The sequence below is a fragment of the Coccinella septempunctata genome, chromosome 3, assembly GCF_907165205.1.
Source record: "Coccinella septempunctata chromosome 3, icCocSept1.1, whole genome shotgun sequence".
NCBI lineage: Eukaryota > Metazoa > Arthropoda > Insecta > Coleoptera > Coccinellidae > Coccinella > Coccinella septempunctata.
In genome coordinates this window covers 20,228,674-20,255,683 of record NC_058191.1, presented here as the reverse complement: position 1 = coordinate 20,255,683, position 27,010 = coordinate 20,228,674, and the positions used below count along the sequence as shown (strand labels likewise).

The 27,010-nt window shown below is 37.3% G+C and overlaps 2 protein-coding genes across 4 annotated transcripts; both read right to left on the bottom strand.

Annotated features, from left to right (window-relative positions):
• Positions 1-8,444: 8,444 nt before the first annotated feature.
• Positions 8,445-19,519, bottom strand: LOC123309283 (protein sprouty). Of its 3 annotated transcripts, none has more exons than XM_044892316.1 (2): positions 19,009-19,519; positions 8,445-11,771 (listed from the first exon to the last, which is right to left on the bottom strand). In XM_044892316.1, exon 2 carries the CDS (start codon positions 11,711-11,713, stop codon positions 10,961-10,963), a length of 753 nt encoding a protein of 250 aa, XP_044748251.1. In that variant the 5' UTR covers positions 11,714-11,771; positions 19,009-19,519; the 3' UTR covers positions 8,445-10,960. The 3 variants fall into 3 exon arrangements, with proteins under 3 accessions (XP_044748251.1, XP_044748249.1, XP_044748250.1); XM_044892314.1 differs by having other exon boundaries at positions 19,005-19,516; XM_044892315.1 differs by having other exon boundaries at positions 19,136-19,513.
• A 2,858-nt stretch (positions 19,520-22,377) lies between these two features.
• On the bottom strand, positions 22,378-23,688 carry LOC123310341. Its single transcript, XM_044893806.1, has one exon. It carries the CDS (start codon positions 23,686-23,688, stop codon positions 22,378-22,380), a length of 1,311 nt encoding a protein of 436 aa, XP_044749741.1.
• Positions 23,689-27,010: the final 3,322 nt, after the last annotated feature.

The following is a 27,010-nucleotide window of genomic DNA, read 5'->3' as shown; positions in this document are numbered from 1 at the left end:
ACAAGTCTAGTCCTATGCATAGCCGGCATTGAGCAAATAAACCGCGGCCGCCACTGCTGAAAGATGTTTCCTCTTCATGACGAAGTTCGAGAAATAACTGATAGGATTTACTGAAGTGTGTGGGCAAAACAGTTCGGCGGTTCGAACCGTCAGATCGAACCGATGCAGTACGAACCGATGAAAAATTCCGATGTCTGTTGCCGGCTTAACATAATGGCGTTCCGTCCGTTGTCGGTAAACGGCTATCGCATCAAAGGAAAAACGAACGCAACGCACTGCGATTTCATGTCTGAACTATTTTGCGAATCTTTCGGCGTTCCAATCGCTCTTATCTATTATTTTCAAGTTACGAGTTCATCGGGATCGAATGGATTGCAGGACTGAAGAAAATGCTCTGCAACTGATCGAAAATTATCGTGAAAAAGATTCTTCTTATTCCAATTCATTCGTGTGAATAGCCTTAGGAAACATGCCTAGGTCTCGGCAACCCTCAATATACCAGGTACAAGTAAACCAAAGCGCGCCGGTGCCATGGAAGCGGAATTGCACGGAATTATATTGGAATTGATTGGAATGGAATTGAAGGAAATTTTATAGAAATTCAATGGAATTGAACGGCATTGTGAAGGAATTGAATGGAATTGTAAAGGAATTGAATGGAAATGAACATGCGCAGAAAGATGCTTTTGAATAATCGTGTCACCTAACAATCGTTTTGATATAACCTATAAAAGTACTTATTTTGGTGTGAAGTCGATGATGCTCGAGCCAAGTTGATATACCTATCTCTATCATCATTTCAGTAATATTTAACATATTATACAAGGCGGCCATGTCAAACAATCCATAGTGGAACATTTCCATATATTTGAGTGTTTCTAGAAAACGTGATTATGTTTTTATTTATGAATGAATATGGCGTACATTTCGATGCAGAAAACTAATAGGAAGTGATGGGTGACATGCATTAATTGGTCGAGTTTCTGAATTTGTCAGAAATGTCCAAATGGAAATTGAGCCTCCTAGCCGTTTTCCCAAAAAAACTTTTTTATTTACGGAAATATTCGGCTGGAATATTTTACGCGGGCCACAATGTAGGTGGTTAAATATAGTTTTGAAATGAAAAATAATAGTGATTTTTTCTAAGTCATACTTGGTTCGAAAACAAAAGAAGATAGAGGAACTCAGTTGTAGTCATTATGAGTTTCTCAAAAAAGTATGCTACTCATTTTCCTAAATATGTTGGGTTTTAGGGTAAAATAGTTTTAGTTCATAGGTTCATTTACCTATTTTGATTATATTTGATATATTGATGATATATTTATTTGATAATACTGTTCTACTGATATTTCGATTTTTGGTCCGATCTCAGGTTAGATATACTATAGTAGATTCAGTCTAGGATGAATTATACTTCAGATGGAGCAAGACGAAGCTTCGAGCGAAGTTTGCTGCGAAATCACAGCAGGGGAACATGAAACACATAGCAAAATTCGTACTTATTTGACGACAACTTGATATGATACAGGTTGGTTTCGACAAAACTGAGTAGAGATGACTTCAACAAAATAGAGAATCATTTATTTTTTTGTTTTTTTGTCTTAGGTTTTAATGTTCAGTTATACAGTGTTCTTTTCAAAACGGCCGTGTGCACCGACTTATTTAAGGCGAGATTAACGTTAATACTTGATTATTTCTCAGATTTCTATAGCAGTTACCATAACTATCATCGAATTAACGTTAATCCTGTCTTAAATGAGTCGGTGCAATCGGGATTGACTGGATTGAGTGATGTTTATTTGTCCTAATTACTAAGGGCGATCGGCCACCGAATGCGAAGTTGCGCGAAGCTGAGCATTTTCATAACTAATATAATTGACAAGCTACGAATCGAGTGACGTAGCTCGTGATTTAGCATTGAAAGAGCACAGCTTCGCTCAACTTCGCATTCGGTGGCCGGTCACCCTAATAGTGGACAGCACACTCATGTAGAGTTTTCACTAAAAATTACTGCGATAAATTGAACGGAATTGAGTGGAATTGGGCGGAATTATGATGAATTTAACGGAATTGTGAGGAATTGAATGGAATTTAGATGAATTGAACGGAATATTCCTGAATTTAGTGGAATTAATCAAGAAATTGGAATTTTAGTGTACAAAAAACGTCCAGTGAAAGACCCCTCGCATGGAAAGGATGTAGTTAGTGGGGGAATCCACCCTATGTGAACAACATAGACCGACATGATCGCTCTCTTCTATTGCCGCTTAGCCTGGTATAACACTGTTCTTATGTATCAAATACCCGCTTTGCTCGGTGTACATTTGTAAATGAATATTAACAACATTTTAAGGTGCGTACAGACATGCTCCGAGTACCGTCCCGAACCGCGTCGCGTACACCGTCGCGATCAAAAAAAGTTCGCGACGATGTTGCAGGGTGCGCTCCGATCCTCGCACCATACATTTAGTCGTTCCATCAGTAATTGAGTAGAATCTACAAGATGGACGTTGCATTTTGATGCATTATTCAGTAAAAAAAAAAATACTCGTAAAAGGAGATGGTGGCTATCACAATTATATACAAATAGGAAAATATATGGTGGCAAGGAATTACTGTTGAACCTAAAATTTCAATCGATCAGTGGATTGTATAAAAATTTCACAAGGATGTCATAATGGAATAATTGAAACCACATTTCGTATCCACTTAATTCCTCTCGTGAAATGTACAATTTTGAACATTCATGAACCACTCACCTGTTCCTGTCCCTTTACTTTTTTTATTTTTCCTAATTTCTCTTCGCGAGCCGAATTGAAGATTTGTCATTTTTTTTTACATTCATCCGCCGTTATTCCCATCTTGGCAGCAATTTCGTCCCAGGAATAATTTTTTTTTATTTTATTATAATATCTGGGATTTCTCGTGTCCCATAAAATATCCTTTTCCCGATAATTTTCAATAAGTTGAAGAGCATATTCATCTGTCCATTCCATCTTGATACAGATACACTCGTAACTTGAAAATAATAGACTAGAGCGATTGGAACGCCGAGAGATTCGCAAGCTAATCCAGACATGAAATCGCAGTGCAACAGCGTTGCGTTCGTGTTTCCTTTGATGCGATAGCCGTTTACCGACAACGAACGGAACGCCATTATGTTACACCGTGATCCCGGCGAGGTGCGGTACGCGGTTGCAACCCATCGTCCACACTTGGGTACGCGACGCGGTTCGGTACGATATTCGGAGCATGTCTGTACGCACCTTAATACGTTTGATTTCTCTCTATCAACGGCAAAAAAAGTTCCTTAAGGTGCGTACAGACAAGCTCCGAATATCGTACCGCGTCGCGTACCTAAGTGTGGACGATGGGTATCCGCGTATCGCACCTCGCGCGATCACGGTGTAACATAATGACGTTCTGGTCGTTGTCGGTACAGGGCTATCGCATCAAAGGAAACATGAACGAAACGCTGTTGCACTGCGATTTCACGTCTGGACAAACTTGCGAATCTTTTGGTATTCCAATCGCTCTAGTCTATAGGCCACTCATGGCCACACATGGAACGTTTTAGCCTGACCATTTTGTTCTGGAGCGTTTTTACGGGTAGTTCAGAGATGGAATGAATATTTTTCCAAAATGTAAATACATGAAATTATGGAATTTAGTTGTATTAAATACTCTTTAAGAGATGAACTGTTCTATTGGAAAGGTGTATTCGTTAAACATATAAAACAGGAACAGTAAAAAAATATGATCGGTGCAAAATACAACTCATGAGAAAATAAACAGCATAAATATAATGAGTAAAAAAGAAAAGCAGTATAAGTCAGCTCTCCTAATGATTGCATCCAAACATTTTTGTTGTCTCCTTGTCTAATCATTTATATGAAGCCAGAGTTGTCTCTGTGTTAGGCTTGTCATGTTAAAATACAGAAATTCCTCCAGAAATACAAAAAAAAAATGTTCTCTCTGTTTCCTCGGCCTCCCCATCCAACACAATAAAGCTGCATACACATTATGCCGCTGTGTGCTGAGCGGCTTTGCCAATTGGCAAAATCTCATCGGCAAAGCCAACGAGAGAAGACATTGGTGTACACAGTCTAAGCTGCAACTGAAGCTGCTCGAGGCCACTGAGCAATTGGTACATCCTCACTATACATTTCCATTGGCTTCCTGGAGACCGACAGTTCAGCGGCACACAGCAGCATGGTGGCATAAGCCGACGGTGCATCCACATACGCAGCGGCTTTGCCGAGCTGCCTTGCCAATTGGCAGACAGCGGCATAATGTGGATGCAGCTTAAGAGAATAGCAGTTTTTGCTAGAATACCGTGTGATTTGCCCAAGTTATTGAATACTTTCATTACCATTACTAACGCAAATTTAACACGTCCATCATGTAGATTCTACTCAATTACTGATGTAAGGACAAAATGTACAGTGCGAAGTTCGGAACGGTGAAATTTTCTCAACGCACCCTGCAACATTTTCGCGAATTGCTTGATCACGACGCGGTTCTCGGCGGTATTCGGAGCATGTGTGTACCCACCTTTAGAATCTAATATGGGCAATATTCGCAAGGACATTCTATGAAATGATTAGAATTTTTCTGGGTCATCACTTATTTTTTTTTAACTTTAAGTAGAAAACATGTTTGTTAACACAATCATATGGATGCACTCAGTATAGTAGCTTCACTCATGTCTCTTTGTTAATAATAAAGTGGTTACCATAGCAATCACAAAATCAATCAATTTGGTTTCTTCGGTGTGTGTACCACTCTCGGTACCTATGTAGCTGTTTCATATTTAGTGTTTCACGTTTCAGCTTTCATGTTTCAAGATTCGTGTTTTTTTGATGTACGGATATTAAAATGAGAATCTGTTTGTAAGATATTTTGTCTTTATATATCTCCGCAACCAGACGTGAATAAAGCCATTGATTTCAGGCTCTTAAGGCTGACGCTGAGAAAACTTTGGGATGGGAGACAGAGAAAAATTATCTACTACATCTTTGTAGAGCTCGAGAAGTTTTATACAAAAGTTAGCGATATCATTTTATATACAGGAGAAAAACTTATCTCCTGATTCGAACATGTGGTTTCGTTTAGGATATTGGCTCGTTCCATATTTACGTGGTAATGGAAATGGAAGCTTAGGATTGCCGAATTGTTCTCATTATTTTTTAGTAACTTGCATTTTTTTATGAAATGGCCCATTTCGATACCAACTAACAGAAGATACTTAGGACACAGAAGTGTAAAAAATAGAATAATACTTCAAAATCTCACCAACAAAATTCGTCTAAATTATTCACGAATTTTTTCACAAAGGGCATCACAATCTTCTTTTTCGAACATTCCAACAATCGTCGTAAAAATGGGATGAGAAACATCATAGCACTTTTTCATCATAACTAACATAAGCACTTTAAAGAAACTGCCTCGATTGTATACATTTTTTTTATCCTAAATTGCAAGATACAACAATTATGATTCTCTCAAAAGTGAACTTCGAACTTGGTACTGAACCAAGTGAACCATTCATTGTCCAGCCATATGTTTATGTTTTGTTTCGTTTTTGCGATGCCAGAGTCACCTTCCACAGTCCCGTACTTTAAATTCAATGAAATTTTCGAACTTCTAGGGGTTGTACCTCAGCCATCTTGGATCTTTGGATAAACGATATGCCATGGTGATATCCAACCTCCATTGACGGAAATGGCACACGAAGAAGAAGATATATATATTTATAACTCACGTGAATAGCACACAATCATTCACTTTTAACATTGTAAATTTGCATTTGAAGCGAGTTTCTTTCGACGATTTTTTTATAGCGTCAGAATTCAAAATTGATATAACAACAAACAACAACAGTACAAAATTTGAAATAATTTCGGTAATGCATAGACCTCGGCCTAGACTTAATAGTAGGTCAGTGGTATTTCCAATACCAACCTGAAACCCGCAACTTCAAATCTTACTGAATGAGCTATTACCAACATAATTTCGGTAATCGACAGCCGCCCGAGATAACAATAATTCTTAAAGCGAGTGTAAGTTTTTCAAGTATCCTCACCTATCCTCACCATTTATAATCGTTGAATGATAGTTTTCAAGCAGTTCACTATACCGTGTACTGTACCACAATCATGAGAGATGAGGGCTGATAATAAGGATGTATAGAATAAAACAACTGAATAATGTTTAACGTTGACTTGTTATTAACATTAAATAATATTACAGCTTTATATATACAAGTATACAAGTTTTATAAAGATTTGCGCCCTTTGACACATCCTGTGAGAGTATTGACCTCCTTCTCTGAACATCATAATTCATTGAAAGCCGAAATTCTAATCGAATAACATGACTTGAGAACAAACGAAACTACATGAGATATTCAAATAATTCAGAATTTCTTTTCCATGCAAATGTAGCATATAGGCTCCCACAGGCTCCCACCGAAAGTAAAAAACATCGATATATATATATATATGTATATATTTATATGTATATATATATATATATATATATATATATATATATATATATATATGTATATACTCAACTTAATTTAACTGTCAAATGTGATACCAACAGAAAATAATGGGTTATGGGAATGATCAGATCAATTGATGATCTTCTCTTTTATTCTGAACATCGAAGTTTCGGTCCTGTTTGAGACCTTTCTCAGGACTCTACAATAACAGACAAAATAAAACATCAAGTCAATGCATTCATCTCACATGGTAAAAACTTACCGGAAAATAGAGAGTTAAGGTTCCTACACACCAACGCGGTACAGCGGGAACTGGAGCGGAAACGACGTAGTGTATTGCGGGAAGTTTTTTCTCACACCAAAGCTGTGACGTACGCAGTAACGTGACGATTATTGTGTGTTTTCGGCGAAAAAAATCGATTGATATTGAAATGGATTCCTTATCCGATGAAGAAGATCCCGCGTCGCTCCTGTTCTCGCAGTACACCGCGTTGGTGTGTAGGAACCTTAAATGGATAACAATTCTGATGTAATACTGCAAAAGCAGGTCAAAAATAAACAGCTGAACATTCAAACAAAATGGCAATTAGTCAATATGCTAAAAACAGTAAAATTCTCTATAAAATAGTTCTTCCATCAGTCAGTTCATTACATAGACATAGAGACATGGACTGTGCCTTCCCTTTCTATCTTTGCATACAATTTGGTCGAAAACAGTGACAGAGAGAAACTGAACATCGGACATGCTAGTTGTCTTTTTCTAGAATGTTGATTGGTCCGCACTCTCCTCTATGTGAACACAAAAGAGACAGCTAATGCCCGACGATCATTTCTCTCTTTCTATAAAATAGCCAATTTCATGCTGGCATTGCTCAGTTCAAGTCTCTATGTCTATGGTTCATTATCACTATATTATTAAAATGTCATAAACCACAAAACACCGTCTCGTAACACTTTTCAGGTTGACACAATGACTTTTAAAACCTCAGAGTTCCCATGATGCCTTGGCCTCCGCACTCTTTTACTTTTTTAAATGTCATTGTGTCAACCTGAAAAGTTTTACGTGACGGTGGTTTATATTTTGATATCTATGGTCATAATGAATTGACCAGAGACATAGAGACATGGACTGAGCAATGCCAGCATGAAATTGGATATTTTTTGGAAGGTCAGTGCGGACCAATCAAAATTCTAGAAAAAAAACTGCATGCCCGATGTTCAGTTCTTCTCTGTCACTTTTTTTGACCGTATTTCATGCATAGAAAGAAAGGGAAGGCACAGTCCCTGTCTCTATGTCTATGGAATTGACTAATGCAAGAACTATTTTATATAGAATTTTGTTGCGCTGTTTTTACCATATTTTGACCAATTGCCATTTTGTTTGAAACAGCTGTTTATTGTTGGCCTGCTTTTGCAATATTACATCCGAGATAACATCAGAATGGTTATCCATTTACTCTCTATTTTCCGGTAAATTTTTACTATGTGCGATGAATGCGTTTCATTTTCTCTGTTATTGTAGAGTCCTGAAGAAGGTCCCAAACGGGACCGAAACGTCGACGTTTGAATAAAAGAGAAGCTCAATATTCAATTTGATCATTCCCATAACCCCTTATTTTCTGTCGGTATATATATATATATATAGGAGATATAATTGCTGAGTAGGAACTTGTATAGAGTTCTCCATTTTTGAAAGTACTCTTTTTTTCATTTACTACTGCGATCCCAAAAATAGAAAACTCTATATTATATATATATATATATATATATATATATATATATATATATATATATATATATATATATATATATATATATATATATATATATATATATATATATATATATATATATATATATATATATATATATATATATATATATATATATATATATATATATATATATATATCACAAAGAAAACTACTGTGTCGAAAGTGACTTGAAAAGGAAGAACAAAATTGGAATGGATTATGAATTACATTTTCAATAGCACATTTCTCGATGGACGCCTATGAACACAACCATAACAAAAATAAGGTGAGTACACGTAATAAAAAAATATCCGAAATTTTCTACTTAAAGGACCAACACACAGTTCGAGAGTTATCCACCAGAAGTCATCGTACAGTTTGAGTAATCAGTACTCATTACCACATTGATGATATTCGTTTAACATGAAAATTCTAACAATGAAATGGTTAGATAAGAAACGATGAAAACATAAGGGAAAACTAATTTTACAAAGTCTGATATTTGAAGAGCTCTTGATATTAATACATATGGTATAACATCTTATAACTGTTGAAAATTTTCATTTATTCATCTTGTATCCACATCGAATAGCTATCGAGATAACTCCTCTAATGTATGTATCGTTTCACGAACGATTATGCGAATAAAGAGTTCTTTGATAAAGTCTAGCTTATCTCTTTCCCTTTATCACAGTCAGGCGTTGACTTTTTAATACAAAATAATTTCAAATAAAATTCAAGTCCCCACGTCTGGTAGTAAATTGTTACTTCAACTTACTGGAAGCTAAACTTTAACAACCAACTTTTACGTGCACAACAGATATTTTGTAAAAATATTCAATATATGCGTTATTTTTTAGTTGAGTATTAGATGTACATAGTACAGCTTACCCTCGAACCTCTCATAAAATGAAAGTCACCTCGATGTTCTCCAAAAAACCAGCTTCCAGGAGGCGTTCAACAATGAAATTGTTATCATTTCATAAAATATATATTCGTTCATTTTTTGAATGCCCTAACGATAATTTCCACTTCAATCATCACAAACTGTTCCCACATCTGAAACATCTGACGTGTTTTCTCACTTGATCTAAGGTAAACCGTTCCAATAAAATTACTATTGGTCGCTCATCCAGTCTATTTTGAGATATCTCCATTTGATTTATCAATTTGAATTATTTTGGACGGTTGGATAATTGATTCATGTCAATATTAAATTAATATATCATAATCATGTTTACTAGGGAATATCGCCTTCAAACGATAAAACCATTTCGACATGGTTAAAGATTTTTTTTCTTTCGTATTCGTTTTCGCCAATTTCGCGGTTTTCTCGGGATTATGCAAAAGGTACACATTGACTTTCAGGATTTCATATTCAAAAAGATAATAACAACTAGAGAATTTGCACTATAGTTTTCATAGAGCAACATCCGAAGAAGATGTAATTTATAGCTGAAAATGTATTGAGAGCATATGAACCGAAATCGAGACCGAAATGGACCGATATGAAATGAATGAACCCTGGTGTTTTACCCACACAAATGTTAAAAATCTATTCGCCCTGTATAGTCAGCATCGAACAAACTACAACGAAGATTTTGAGTTTTTTCATGTATCGAGGATAAATATTCATTCGACAGATAGAACTGACATTTGTATGATTTGCCTCGGACTTGCCTAACCATTTTGTACGTACAAGTGAGGAAACACTCGGATTTTTCGTTATCCTAGCACAGCATGCATTCTGAAATTCATTTTGAGATTGAGGGATAATAACAAACGAACGAAAGAAAACAATTTCAATAAAAGCTCTTTCCTGCCGGACTATCAGTTAGAATTTTGAAGATTTACCGCAAAAGTATCAAACATTCTAACCCGAGTTCTAATCTGACTTCCTGTGTTATCTACATTGACTATCTAAGCAAAAACAAACATTCTGGAATGATTGAGTGAAAAAATCGATCAGATTAGTTAATTTCGTTTCGATTCCGATTCAAAAGCATTCGGCAACACCCAAAATCGTGGAGCGATGTTCATCGGAGAATATCGAGGTGGTGAACATTCATACAGGCACACAAGCACTCAGTTTCATAAATAGCCGCATCGAATTCCCGGAAGGCTTACAGCGTCGGATGCCACCAGGTTTTGACTGATTGAGGCTGCCGGTTCACATAAATATATATAAAAGTAAATATATTATAAACCGACCGCCCTAGATGGTAGCGGCACAGTGAGCGCACAGGACTAGATAATACTGGAAGTCTGATGCCCCCAACGATAAATTACACACAACTGATAGTAACCGACTACCTGCAAATTTTGATTACATCGAACTTGACCAAGACGGCACCTCACTCAACAACAAAGTCATTTCTACGGATCTGAATACTTCCAAGTTTGAAAGAGTGATGTGAATGATGTTCAGTGTTCTATTGAAATGCGTATTTGCAACATGACGTATCGCTGGAGACACTCTTAACAAGCACGGAATATCTTTTTTTAGACAAGTTATACCAAGGTATACCTAAATATTTACAAAAATAAATTAATAATGTATAAAGTATAGTAGTATAGGTACTCATTAGGCAGTCGCGACAGAGGCTTATCTTCGAAAGAGATATGGCAAAGTCGAGAGGGCGGCGTGGCCAGTTGTTGTAGGTGCCCCGCTCAATTCCCTGGTGCATATCACCACACACTAAAGATCCGGACTTGAATCCAAGAGCCTCTTTTCAGGGGTAGGCACAGAAGGCTGGCACCGGCAGCCCGACCTCGAATGTTGCGCATAACACACCTCAACAACCCGCTTACAACCTCGCAGAGGCCAATATAGCCACAGGCAGGGGAGGACGCACGTGAGAGCGCAAAGACAGCCCCATCTGGCCGCCCGCTTATTTGGTCCACAACCGCATGGATTGTCCGCACATGACTCGCTATCACCGCCGTCCGTTTCTGAACAGTGATAAAATAGTCCTTTAACACAACACAAGCACGACGTGTAGTCAATGATGGTGTCCGCGGATAACAAACAGTTTCCGCAAACCCACTTTTCGGGCAGCGGTCTTGGCCGCTGGCAACTGGCACAACGGCATCTACCGCACTCCGAACAGATAATTGAAGTACTTTGCATACACTGGTCCGACCGCTCTTTCTGGAAGCTGAGGCTCGAAGGTGGCTGCTTGGTAATGGGAGGAAGGGGCGGCGGGATGTCCAGGCGTCTCGGCCTTGGCGCCCTAGGCGGCGTCGGTGGTGGACTTGGGGGAGTTGCTCGGAATGGGGTCTCAACGTACTCGTTGGTGGCCCGTTCATTTTTTGGGCGTGGGGCAATCAGCGTGACCGGCTGTGGTGGCCGCAGCGGACCTAGGGGTGCTGTCAATGGCACGGGTGTGCTCATTATTGGCGCCCGAGGTCGATGCGCACGCGGCATGGATTGGCCTCCATGGCTATCCATGAGGCCGTTCCTAAGGGCCTATCCAGGCTTCGTTCTGGTCCGTCATCGTCCTCTCCAGCTGAAATCAAGAAACAATTGTTAGAAACATAATCATCACGCTGAAAATAAGGGCAGGGCATCCAGCACAGTAGGCGTGATAAGAGAATCAATAAGTATTGAGTATTGAACATACAAATTTTCAAAACTTCTGATTTGAGCTACACACTGAACCAAATATACGAAACTCCACAATTTTCGATCGAATAATTTCGTAAATTTTTGTGTTGTTGTCTTCCTGAATTTTCGAATTTCAAAATTAGCTGGGATAAAAAACCCTCGGAAAACCTCGTAGTCAGATGAAATTAATTTTTTGCATCGAATTTCTTTGAGCAGATTCTGAGAAAATGCCGGGAAGAAATTTTGTTTTCACTTGCTATTTGTCTTGTCCCAAAAACGTGAAGTGTGTACTTTCATGTTGATTTTTTGTCCTTCGCAACATCGAAATTTTAATATCACTATATTTCTCGAAAATAAAGATTATGCAAAAAACCTAGATTGCATTGTTCAACAATGAAAACTATATAGCAGTATATATTATATATTATATTATATATATATATATATATATATATGTATATATATATATGTATATATATATATATATATACCATTATGGGATCAACGATTTCAGAACCTGGTTGTGCCGAAATTAATGTAACAGAAGGCCGCAGATTCTCGTGATAAAATCAGGAGAGCCCCGGGGAGAGCCCTATTTTCGATTTTTGCTATGAGGCCTTCCTCTTTCGGAGCTACAGTCCCCTACATTTCGATCCTAAAAGTAGTTTTTTTTTGTTTATCTTAGGATCCGGTCATACGAAAATCCGAAAATCGCAAAAATCACTGAATTTGGTACACCGGTGTTTTATGATATGCGAATTCTCATAGTGCTTCCTATTTTGACACTTTTTACTATTCCAGTGTCTTCGGAATATTTAGACATTAACCACGTATTTGAATTTTTTGACAATTGTTTAAGCGTTAAAAAGCCTTGTGGATATAACAGAATATTCCTGAGATAAAAAAAAAAACACTTCTTCCTGTTCCCTAGGCTGTTAAAAATTCATTTAAAAAAATGAGATATTTAATTATATCTCACAAACGATTTTACCGAATGAAATGATTTTCGGAATATAATTTGCACTGTTTGTCAATTATGTGATGTGAATCTCCAAACACAATATGCCACCCAAATCTTCCAGTTTCCTCATTATGACCCAAGTTATGACCATAAAAATAACAGAAATTCAAAGAACCCAACTCTCAACAGTAAATTGAAGGCTCAGTAATGGATATTTGACTATTTTGGAAAATAGAAGTATTCTTTGTATTTTCTATATGCGTCGTTTTCAAGTAATCTGATATTAAAAGATAAGAAAAACTTGACAAAATATCTGTGTAATTAGAAAAATTGGGTACCTAGGGTTGATACACCCTCTGTTCACAGGATAGGTACATAGAATTATCCAAGAAAATGAACACATTAAAGATTTGTTGGCTCGTGTTGGGCCATAGATGTAGCTTGTTATTTTGAAGAGAATTATAGTGTTCTATGATCCCCATTAAGCTAGCAGAACCACTTCCGAATTTTGGATTTTTTTTGCGGCCATAATTTTCTGCTAATTTATTACCCCAATTAAAAAAGTTTGCTCCCTAAATTTTGGAGAAATTGGGGGTTCTGCTGGCTTAACGTAAACCTAGAAGAACCCAGAAGCTAATATAACATTTAGCAGAAATCGGATATTATCATAATTTTAGGCCCATTTTAGGCTCTCATTCGAACCTACTGCGGATTTCTCTTGAATGCGTTCTTAAAAAAAAGGGTTCTGCTAGCTTTACCGTCAAGCTAACAGAACCAAACCGCTAATACAATATTTATCCAGAATCTACAATATTTATCCAGATCACACCATACTTTCAGGCTAATTTATTACCCTAGTGAGGGTAATGCTCTCCAATTATTGGAGTAATTGGGGGTTTCGACAAAATCGATAAATAATCGATTGTTTGTACAGAATCTGGTTACATCATATTCTCAGGCTAATTATTCGAAGCTACTGCGGATTTCTCTTGAATGCGTTGTTTTCAAAACAAAAAGACTCGCAAAAAGAGTTCTGCGAACTTTTACCGTCAAGCGAGCAGAACCAATCCCTAGACCAAACCGCTAATACAATTTTTATCTAAATTCTGATCACACCATGTTTTCAGGTTAATTCAAGGCTAATTTATTACTCTAGTGAGAAATTTTTTGCTCTCCAATTATTGGAGAAATCGGGGGTTCCGTTAACCCAACCCGTCTTAAGCCGGACGAAACCGATAATTAAGTGTTCATCCAGAATCTATTTACTTACATCATATTTTCAGGTCCAGAATTTAGCTTATTTATTACCCGAGTAATAATTTTTTTGTCCTCCAATTGTAAATTGTATTAGCCGAGGTATTACTAGCAGAACCCTTAAAAAAAACCCATTCAAGAGAAATCCGCAGTAGGTTTATATGAGAGCCAAAAATGGGCTTGAAATTATTATGTAATCAGATTTCTAGATAACAATTGGTTATCGATTTAATCTTGGTGCCATAACTTTAATCTTGCAGATCTCGCAGTTTCTCCTAGTTTCTCCCACAATTTTTTACTTGGGTAACAAATTACCTTAAGGCTACCCTGAAAATATGATGTAATCAAATTCTGGATAAACAATCTATTATCGGTTTTGTCTGGCTATTGACGGGTTGGGTTACCGAAACCCCCAATTTCTCCAATAGTTGGAGAGCAAAAAATTCTCACTAGGGAAATAAATTAGCCTAAAATTATGGCCGCAAAAAAAAGTTCAACATTTAAAAGTGGTTCTGCTAGGTTGAAGGGGGTTGTTCTATGTTTGTTAACTTGGTAAATACGAAGAACGTTTGAACCTCGGTTTGAACGTTAAAAGAAAATAATAGTTATGATATGAAATGAAAGGGGTTATGTTTGAAACTGGTAATTGTTGTACGAAATGAAATGAATAAGGAAAATGAATGGTTACATAATGGTGATAAATACATATCAAGAGAAAAATATTTAATATTTATATCCAACCGAGTATCCAACGTTATTGCAAGAACTCTTTTATTGTGTTATAAATACAACTTAGTTGACCAAATGGAATAAAAAAAGTGAGTTTATTCACGATTTTTTAATATATATAGTAGCTTAATTCGAATGTTGAAATGGTATATGTAATTCTTGGAGAAACTCGAGGAGAAACTTCAGTGTCAGGTTTCCAGGGGTGGCATAACTAGCTTATTATCTCGCTTATTATAAAAACTCAAAATGGCTATATCTCCAAATTCGAAAATGTTTTCTTTTGACGTCAAGAAACCTACTGTCAAAATATTCGTGCGAGTCAGAGACACACCCTGTACATGAGAATTTTAATTTTAAAGTGAGAATATTCGGAGAATCATTTTGAGGTCCCTTTACATCCGGTGACTACTCGACAATGTATAAGGTAAAAGTAGTGCAACATGTGAGTAAGTCGAGATGTAAGCTCGGGAGTGAGTATGTAAATCAAATCAACATCGGAATAAAATTCAACAGGAAAACTAGTATTCAATGTAATAATCGTTCGAAAGATACTAGGTTTGTTCGTAGAGTAGTCCCAAACTGTCCCGAACTGTACAGAGCATGCGCAATTCAATATTTGCGTTCGTAGTGTCGTAATTTCTGATTCAGAACTGACAGTCGGCTGTTCGCAGAGGCCGTTATGTATCAAACCACGACCGTTTGAAAAATTCACGACTCAAGCTGTGAACTAAAAATCCTGAACTGTCGGGCATGTGCAGAGGATCAGAATCAGAACAGTTCCGAAAGTTATAACTTTCGAAACTGTTATAACAGGTGAAGTCATTTGATTTTGGATATATTCGGACTTAATTGCTGCGTTGAATATGAGGTATTTAGATTTTCTTCAAGAGATGAATTGTGTACTCATCAAGTAGTGATGAAGAGATTTTTGTCTTACTAACTCAAGGAGAACCCAGTCGGAGAAATGAAAATTATATTCAGACAGTGCGATCTTACAGTGATATAGAGTTTTTGAAACATTTTAGAGTATCACGTGGAGTGTTGAATAATATTGTGGAGAGATTTGAACATTCTGAGTACTATTCGTACCAGGTGGGAGAGTTTGGCAAAATAACGACTTTTGAGTATGTCGTGGTATTTTTGTGGTTTTCTGGCCATGAGAGTGCCTCCTTCAGGGATGTGGCGGATATGTATGACATTTCTTTAAGCACCCTGAGAAAAATCATAAATAAAATGATTCTTTTTATCAAACCTTTCGGCCGAAGTTATAAAGTGGCCAAACAGCCAGGAAAAAAATGAAATTGAGGCCTATTATCGAAGCAGAGGTTTCCCAGGGGTGATTGGTGCCATCGATGGTTCTTATATTAGAATTGATACGCCATCCGCAACTACCAATATGCAAACAAACTAGGTATAATTTCCGTTTTGGAATAATCCGAAACGACCAAAACGAAAGGATCATACTCATAAACCTTTTTTTTATTGCGCTCCAGCCCCTGAATCAAATTCAAAATTTGGCGGCAAAACGCGTTGAATTGCCGTTCGTAGAGCGCCCGAATCCAGGACCGATCTCGGATTCTCAGTGGTGGGGGAACGCCAGTTGTGGATTAGTTGGGAATTGCCACTACGAACAAACCTATTAATGGTTGAGGAAAGCGATTCCACCATTTTCATGCCATATCATTTTGTCAGTGCTTCCAAGAAGTAGGTGAACAAGTTCGAAACGTAGGTGAACAAGTTCGAAAGAAGAAAATTCCCCTGCTCCTACGTATAATTTACTGAAAGAATTCCCGAGCGAATTCCAATAAAAATGACATTAAGTGTTTTACCATAAACCTCTCGATAAACCAACAATCTTGTTACGAGTCTCCTTACAAATTTATGTAGATACCACGACATATTATGTATCTATATATACTCGTAGTTGTCATCTGGGAGAGAACCTTCTCAGATAGGCATGAACACTCGAATGGGGATTATTTATCCTCAATTTTGATAATTACAAACAATGATTTACTGGAATGTTGATCCTTCAGCGATATAAAACTCTAAATCAGGTTCACAGGTTAAAAAACTCCAGTCACGAATTAACTACCGGATATGATAAATTGAGAGGAAATTAATATCCTGTTCAAGAAAACTCTAGAACCTCTACGGCCGGAACACCCTAATGAAGTATTACTGCTGAGGCTTCATTCTATTCTTACAGAGCGAATGTACCAGGAGAAACTTGATAGTAAAAATTCGATTACCTTCAAATTCACGGTTGATCGCCGTATCCAAGTAGATTTTCATTCCGCATAAACGATTAGGTATTCAGAAAATATATATATATATTTTTGAAGAAACTGAGATTTTCGTATTTTTCACACTATGAAAAGACTTTATTGAAAAACATACCTTTTTTAAATTTACGCGAAAATCATTAATTTGAGTGTCGTTTTGAGTGAATTATTTCTGACCCTGAGTCCAAATTTCTCGGTTTTTGGATGTCTATATTTCAGTGATCCGTTTTCGGAACAAGAATTCAGATCAGTTAAAGCGAAAATTCACTTCCCCAGGGAATAATATCCTATATATACATAGTTACGTATTGCATATGCATATATATATTAAAAACAAGACTTTTTTTAATTCAATCGACTGAACCTAACTAGAATCAGTGTTTGCACCGGGTGGCCTATCTAAAAGTTTATTTCCATAAGATGTAAATGGTTCATTATTACTTGGGGAAAATCCTATTATTGCAAATTCGTAGGTGTCAGACGAGTGTAACATCGATATTTCCGCAAGTAAGAATTTTTCCGGGTAAATCCGAAATTGGTCAATTTTTATGTGGAGGACAAATTTTGATTGCTCATTCATTTTCCTAAGCGGAATAACAAACCCCCCAAGGATAGCAATGAGGGTCAAGTGGCACATCATTTTTAAGGTTTTCGAATTTCTTTCATGATTATGCGGAAAAAAATTGTTTAGCGTAGTTTCGGGATGACTCGTTTGAAATATGATTAAGAAGCATTAACTGATAGAATTTCAGAATGAATTTCGGTTGATAGGATATTCAAATCGTCTGCCCTTCATTTCTTAAAATTACTAGTGTCCTTGTTCAACATTATACTCTTACACTTTGTTACATTTCATACTGATAAATTTTGTTATGAAAAACTCTTTTTACATCCATCACTTTCAATGAAATCAAGAGGTCTTCCCTCCGAATGAATAATTTCCCTCAACTTTTTCCGGAAATACTAATATGAACAGAAAAACTGGGCTGGACTGTTTATGTGGGCTTTATGGATATCAAAGATCAAAAAGTTTTTCACAAATGATATTTTTTCTCGGAAAACTTTCAAGACATATCTGCGTTCTCTAGGTCAGGATGAAAAGATAAAATAACGTTAAACTCGATAACGGGATGCAAAGTTACTACAAACGCCCGTCCTTTCATTATGATGTAATGGTGCGTAGGGTCGCAGAGATCAATTGAATAATTTCACCAACTGATGCCGACATATATATGACATTTTCTGTTTGAGCGGGGTACCCATTGAATATTTCTGAATTTATTTGTGATTACCAAGAGAAATTTTCCACACTAAGTATGTTAGGATCATTTCGGACCGTTTCCGAAGCAATACTTTCGTTCGAATTCCCTCCCACATGCACCGCTACTGAAATATCTACTTCAAACTAGCACCAGCTTTTCATGAATATGTAAGCGACGACAGTACGAGGCAGTCGGTTGTTTTGGGCACCACACTGAACCGTCGTGGGTTGGCAGCCCACGCCGGGAGTGGGTGCGTCAAGGGTCTCCATGATCGTCAACGCACACCTGGCATACGGTTCGACCAGCCACGTTTCCACCCGAGCCCTTTTTTTAACACCGCCAACAACCCGGAAGCACAAATTCTCAAAGAAATTCGATACGTCAACATCCTATCTTAGGAAAGTTGCCACAAACGCACAACTGTTAGAGAAATCTAGACAGGAAGTGAGCAATCTGCGCCAGGAAACTATGCTAAGCTCTAACTGTACGCTGGTTCGACTCAATTAATTACGATTTTGAGATTTGAGACGTGGCTGTAAAATCCGTCCGTATATCATACGAGATAGCACAGGGATATTACGACGACCAGTTTCGTACAGTCATGAAACGGCGAGTGCCGATTGTGTTAGTGAATGGACACACACCTACAGCTCAATGTCATATGCACGTAAGTGCCGAGGTCGAGGCACACGAAACCATTCGTTCGCACACTGAATACCAGAAAGCTTAATAATCCTAAATGCCTACAAGAAACATGTTAATAGGCTGGACTCACTTTAACACTTTGGTCGAAACTTCCGTCGTTGGACCGTAAGAAGTCGTCAAACATAAAAAATCCGCACTTTTCATTCGTTCACGAACCATTTTAAAACACACAATAATCACAGCGTTGCTTTACGTTTCTAATGGCGCGTTCATAGAAACAGAAGTGAAGTAATCCAGGCACATTAGATGAAACAGTTTAGAAATCGACTAACGAAAGGCAGCAACAGCCCTCCACCAACGTCAACGCTACACTAGATCTAGCGCGGGTCGGAGAATCATACAGCGATGGTGGCGCGCAGGTCGGCTAAAAGCTGAACTGCGCCTCAGCTTTTTATGAATGGAAGGCAGCCATCATGAATGAAACGGAGTACATTCAAGGAAATGAAGGATGCGAATTGTGTTCACAAGCCATTCAATCGAGACTGTAACCGAGCTCTCGGGTGACGTAAACTCAACGACAGAGCCCGCAGAGCCGCGTTCTTTGCTAATAATTATTGTTTGGATGCAACGAGCAAGGATTGGGGGTCATTCTCGAAAACACACTTCCGACTTTTATCGCACAGAAAACGGCACAGTTCTAACGATTGAAAGAATCTACGTTTTTCATCGTTGAGTAAAGAAAGATAATAATGTGTAGTATTTGCCGATTTAATATCGCATAATTCATAAATGTTTCAATATCCTAATTAAATATGTTTTAGACAATTAGGTATGTATATAGAAATCTTTTGAAACGCCACTGACATTTTAAGAATGTTCACTTCGGCATCATGAATGAACTGTTTATAGTGTTCATTCATGCATAAAATTCATTCATAAAATATTCCCCGCATAAATGGAAATACATGAACTTTTGAAAAAGCCAATATTGTCATAACTACTTTAAGTTTATCAATTTCATTGATGAATTCACGGAAATATTTGTATACTAGCACTGAAATTTTCTAATTTTATGATCATTAGATTCTGAAGAACGCATTGAAGAACACCCAGCAAATTCTTGGAATTGTCAAATTCTCTTTCGGATTATTGAACATAATTCGAACTAACTTATAATGGAGTTGTGTACTACCTTGTAGCTGTCATACATACAACCTACATATTTTTTAATAACGTCCAACATTCATAACTCAATGATTATTTGAATTGGAAACATGAAGAAGAAAATTTGGAATCATGTTGAAATTGAATACAATTATACGGACGGAGTGGGTTAAAAGTAACGCAGAAATTTCAGGGTCGTACGCTAATCGGTTTTTCTTCATAACTGCAATTGATGCTATTATATTGAACCTATTATATGCAGACGCTTCTTTAATTCTTCGGATTTACTACGGGTCAGTTTTTCAAAACGTAACTTATCGAAATAATAAATAATATTCTGAATATGTTTATATATCATCCAAAAATGAACCATTTTCGAGTAGTTTCAGGTTGAAGTAGATATGTATGTTCGTCTTTTAAACATACTTATAACAAAAATTGTCTTTTCGTGCTTCTGAATAGTGCTAGAGGGGATAGAAAACCAATAAATATGTACCTTATGTTCGTCAAATGAACTTATGCACGAAATCATTATTCGAGAATGTTACAATCCTTAGGCCCCGATTGTACAGTTCAAATTCTAACCGCGTTCCACATTGAACCTAGTCTAACCTATCAAAATTGTACGGAAATGTCCAAGATTGGCCATTGTAAAAAGACCAAAAGTGGTCTTTATACAATGGTTTTGCTGGGTACAAATTTAAATCCAGCTTGAACCTTAGAACATGGATACATGGAATGGAAAATGAACATTCCAAAGACTGGAGTGAGATAGTTGCTTAGTGTCGTCAATCACAATTGAGACAGTTGATTCGGACATCATTGGCGCATCAATTTTCAGTACGAATAGATAGGACGCATGTGAATTTTTCAATCAAACGCCACTGCCTTAGTGTCACGCTAGCTAGACAGAGAAACATCGAATGCGTGTACTACACATACGTAGCACTGAATGCCCATTCCATGTATCTATGTTCTAAGGCTTGAACTTGAATTGCACAACTGGCGTTCAGAAAGGGCTAATTGATAACTAATGTTTTCTACATAACTTCCAAAAGTAAGTACATAATTCAAATTCTGCATATGATCTGATGAGGATACCAAGACATGTTATCTGCATAATATGCTACTTCGATTCATTGGATCCACTAAGGCCCAGTTTTACCTACAGTTCAAATTCAAGGTGAGTTTAAGTTTGAACCCAACCTTTTGTTTCAGTAATCAAGGTTAGATAATATTAAATGACACAACTCCAATTTGAAAATTCCGTACAATTTTGAAAGGTTGAAGTTGCGAGCTTTATTTTCAATGCTTCTTTCTGAATATTTCGTGGAGTTAATTACATTTAACGCTGGATTGCGAAGATTTATTGTCGAACATCATCAAAAATATCTCTACCAGCAAGCACCGTATATGTCAATATTAGCGCAAAAATTTCAGTTACTCGAAAACCTTTCTTTCACAAAGGTAAAGCATAATATTGAAATTGCCGAATTACCTTCGTTACTCTGCAAGGAAATAATAGGTGTGGCATACGGAAACACAACCTGGGCTCTTTCCGCTGTGAACGGAAGTCGTTCGTGATAGCGTAATGCTAGATCTAGATTATCGAATTCGATAAAATGCTTAATCCTATTGCGAAAATAATTCTGCTTCAGACGTTGACAAAACTACAATGTGGGTTTTATTGAACTCTATTTCTACCTGGTCTTGGCCCGAAAATTATCAGGTAGATGGAAAAGAGCACTTGAGTCAATCTTCTAGGGACTATACCTAATAGGTACCTTCTTATGCAGTAGTGATGTTGAACTTTGAAGCTATCTTATACTAGCAGCTTGCTCTCGCAGACCAGAATTATTATTCATTTCATGAAGATAGGGCTTGTAAATGAAATATCCCGATATGAGTAGAATATATATATATATATATATATATATATATATATAATGTTACTTACTTTCCTGTATTCATGTTACAGATCCTCGAAAAAGGTAATAAAAATTACCGAAAGGTTGGATGATATAAAAGTGTATAACTAATCCGTAAAGACCAAGAAATCCTGAAAAACCTCCCATAGAATTAATAACGGTCGATAACCATCCTACTAAACTATTTTTTTTTTTTTTTACATTTCACACATGATGTGGCGTTTCGTACAGAGTCTCTCGGACACTTTCATGTCAAGAGAGAATCCGACTCCATTGTTCCTCAGTGAGGGAAGAGAACCTGTCGGACGATGTTGACTGTCCCCAATAGTACCGCCTTCTGCATCCATGAGATAGTGTTGGGGTGCATTCCTAGTTCCTTCAGATGTTGTACGGTTTTTTTTAGCACTAGCCCATTGGCACTTATGATGAGTGGTATGATGTCGACTCTTTTTAACTTCCACATATCTCTTATCTGTCTTGATAACATTTCATACTTCCCAATCTTTTCTGCATATGTTTTGCTCAGATTGTGATCTAGTGGGACGGCAAAGTCGATTATCGTAGCTGTTTTATGTATCTTATCCCACACAACCATGTCTGGCCTGTTGTGCTCTGTTCCCAAGTCAGGGACCGTGAGGTCCCAGTATACCTTCATTTCGTTGTTTTCCAATACTGGTTCTGGGACGTAGAGATGGTACGGAGTAAAGTTCTTCAATAGATTTTTTTCCAAGCATATCCCCTGATGCACCACTTTCCCCATATTATTACGTCGTGACAGATATTTTGTGCTGGCGATCACTGAGCAACCAGATAGTAGGTGTTGAATGGTTTCTTCAGCTTTGTTGCACAGTCGACATTTGGTGTTTTCTACTTGCTGTTTCATTATAATTTTGGTATAGTTTCGGGTAGGCACCACCTGGTCTTGAATAACAAAAATGGTTCCTTCCGTTTGTGGGAAGAGGTAACCTTGAGTCAGGTATGTGTTGGAGGCTGCTGTATCTATTTCTTCCTGGTGCATACTTGTGTAGAATCTGCCATGTAGTTGTTTACTTTGCCACCTATGTCTGAGCTGTTCTACAGAGTTTGCTCTATCCTGTTGATCCTCGCTCACCTCCTGTGTTATGATGTCTTGTGTTGTAACCCATTGATGTACAGGTAAGTTGATGTTTCGGAAATAATTTTTGATGTTAATTTTTTCTTTATCACAGACGTCTTCAATCGAGCAAAGACCTCGCCCTCCTTCTTTCCTAGGCAAATATAACCTTTCTATCGCCGAGTTGGGATGTAAGAGCCCGAATTGGGTTAGTGTGGTTCTAATTTTTCTGTCGATTAGTTGCAAATCCGTTCTCGACCACGCGACTGTTCCTGCTGTGTAAGTGAACGACGGAATAGCCCAGATGTTGATGGCCGTCATTTTGTTTTTCGAGGATAGCTGCGTCTTAAGTATCAGTTTTAATCTTCTATACAGTTCCATTTTGGCTCTTTCCTTATTCTCTTTTTGTCTGATTTCAAAGGTTTGTTCTATGCCCAGGTATTTGTACGTTTCTTCCGTGGTCAGATTCTTTATTTGTCTGCCATCTTTCAGCTGCATATTCTCCTCTTCCACCACCTTTCCTCTCTTTACTATTACGGTTGCACATTCTCCATTCCGAGTGCCATCCCCACGTCCTCACTAAAATTTCTCACAAGCTCCAGCTCGCCCTCCAGTTGTTCTCGCCCCCTTGCATAGAGCTTTAAGTCGTCCATGTAAAACAGATGGGTTAGTTTTGTTCGAGCGTCAATGGTGTAACCGTATGCTGATCTGTTCAGTATTCTGCTCAAAATGTTGAGCGCCAAGCAGAACCAGAGAGGACTCAGGCCGTCTCCCTGGAAGATGCCTCTTCTTATTCTTATCTCTGGTGTTTCATACAAATGGTTGCCTTCATTCACTGTAAGGGTTGTCCTCCATGTTGCCATTAGTCTTTTAAGCATCTTTAGTACCATCTTTTCTATTTTATAGATCTCTAGCACTTCGATCAGCCAAGAGTGCGGAACAGAGTCATAAGCTTTCAGATAATCTATCCAGGCTACAGTGATGTTTTTATTTCTCTTCTTAGCCTGTTTGGTGACGGCTCTGTCGATAACTAATAGTTCTTTGCTGCCACGGCTCTTGCTTTTGCATCCATTCTGTTCCCAGCACATTAAGTTGTTGTTCTTAAGATGTGCGTTGATCTTATGGGCTATTGTGGATGTAAGTATCTTGTAAGCGGACGGTAGGCAGGTGATAGGCCTATAGTTTTCAGGTTGTGACAGGTCTCCTTTTTTTGGAATCATGATGGTTTTTCCTCTAGTGAAATATGCGGGGATGTTCTCCGGGTTTTTTAGTGATTCTTCCACAAGGCGCGCCATTGCCTTGTGAGTAGATGTCAATGCCTTCCACCAGTTATTGTGGATTCCGTCTATACCTGGGGACACCCAGTTCTTCATCCTTCTTGTTGTCATTCTAATCTCTTCTTCACTCACAATCACCCTAGGCATTTCCTGTAAGTCTCGCTGCGCCTCCCTCTCTGCCTCGATCCATGGGGCATTCTTGTTGTGCTTCTTCTCTACTGACCACAAGGACGACCAGTGCTCTTTCATGTTGTTCGGGTTTGGGGGCTAAACTATAGTTTCCAAAAATTAAGGGATATCGATCAATAAACAGCAAGATATCTTTACTCTTTATTCATACAGCCAAGCTTTCGAGACTGATTCGTCTCTTCTTCGGGGCAACTGTAAACAATAACATCATTAAACATTGAACAAGGAACGGAAAAAAAAAAAAAACTTCAACTACTCACTGAATGCGAGGTTGATCTTTAAGTCAATTCTAACATTCAGTCTTATAACAAAAGGGCACAAATTCATCTATCAACAAAAATCTCATCCACGAAACGTCAAAATCTTTCTTTATCAATGTCTTTCAGTCTACATATAACCCTAAATATTCAGCGGACCATCGAATAATGTTCCACCGGAATATTCCAGAATATACGAATATATAGGACTTAAGTTCTGCGTGTCTGTCTTCTTATTAATTTTACTTTTTTTACTTTTTATATGAATCATTTCTAAAATACATCGTTTTTTATAATTTACATTCATGTCCAGAATTTTTACACCATCTAAATCAATATTATGTGAATATTTGTTAGCATGCACAGATAGAGTACACCTTGGATTGTTCGTTTTAATGTCACTTTTATGCAGGGACATTCGATTTTTTAGCCACTGCGAGGTTTGTCCTACATACGTTTCATGACAGTCTCCACACTCCACTTGGTACACTACATGAGATTTCAGGTTTTTTGGAATTGGGTCTTTCAGTTTCGAATACAAGTTTGACACTCCTTTTTTGTACTGCGACACTATCTTTATGTCCTTATGATCTTTAAAACACTTTTTTATTTTGTTCGTGAGATACGGAATGTTCACTAAGCTTCGGTATTTGATCTGTTCTCCTTCCTCTATGGTGTCCAGTTGTGTTCGACTTTGATTTGGTCTTTCCGATGCAGAAAAAGGAAGTTTCTTCAACATTGTTCTGGGATATGAATTCTCAACTAACAGTTCATACAATTTCTTTATATTTTTTTCTTTGAACGATGGGTCACATATTTTTTCAATTCTCCTTTTTTGTTCTTTTATAAAATTTAGTTTTATATTTATTGGGTGATCTGATAGAAAGTGTATATATTTTCCTGCCGATGTTGTCTTCTTGTACCAGTCTAGTTTTATTTTATTTTCTACTCTACACACCCTGGTGTCTAGGAATGGAACTGAACATTCCTCATCCTCAGTTTCAGCTGTAAATTTTAAATGTTCGTTGAAACTATTAAAAACCTGTAACATCTCTTCGATTCCTGTTGAAGGTAGAGCTATTATAAGGTCATCTACAAATTTCTTTATGAATGCCAGTCTAAAAGTTAATTTTGCTATACAAGAATTCAGCACAAAGTCCATCACGTAAAGAGACAGAATTGGGCTGAGTCTAGAACCCATTATATAACCAAACAATTGCAGATAGAAGTTACCATCAAATATAAAGTAGCCTGATTCCAGGAGGAATGTGATTATTTCTTTAAAATATTCCTTTGGTATATTACAAACTTCTTCAATTCTGTTCCAATTAGATTCAATTGCTTCTAGTACCAGTTCTTTCGAAATGTTACCGAATAAATTAATCACTCTTACGTGATGGACTTTGTGCTGAATTCTTGTATAGCAAAATTAACTTTTAGACTGGCATTCATAAAGAAATTTGTAGATGACCTTATAATAGCTCTACCTTCAATAGGAATCGAAGAGATGTTACAGATTTTTAATAGTTTCAACGAAAATTTAAAATTTACAGCTGAAACTGAGGATGAAGAATGTTGAGTTCCATTCCTAGACACCAGGGTGTGTAGAGTAGAAAATAAAATAAAACTAGACTGGTACAAGAAGACAACATCGGCAGGAAAATATATACACTTTCTATCAGATCACCCAATAAATATAAAACTAAATTTTATAAAAGAACAAAAAAGGAGAATTGAAAAAATATGTGACCCATCGTTCAAAGAAAAAAATATAAAGAAATTGTATGAACTGTTAGTTGAGAATTCATATCCCAGAACAATGTTGAAGAAACTTCTTTTTTCTGCATCGGAAAGACCAAATCAAAGTCGAACACAACTGGACACCATAGAGGAAGGAGAACAGATCAAATACCGAAGCTTAGTGAACATTCCGTATCTCACGAACAAAATAAAAAAGTGTTTTAAAGATCATAAGGACATAAAGATAGTGTCGCAGTGCAAAAAAGGAGTGTCAAACTTGTATTCGAAACTGAAAGACCCAATTCCAAAAAACCTGAAATCTCATGTAGTGTACCAAGTGGAGTGTGGAGACTGTCA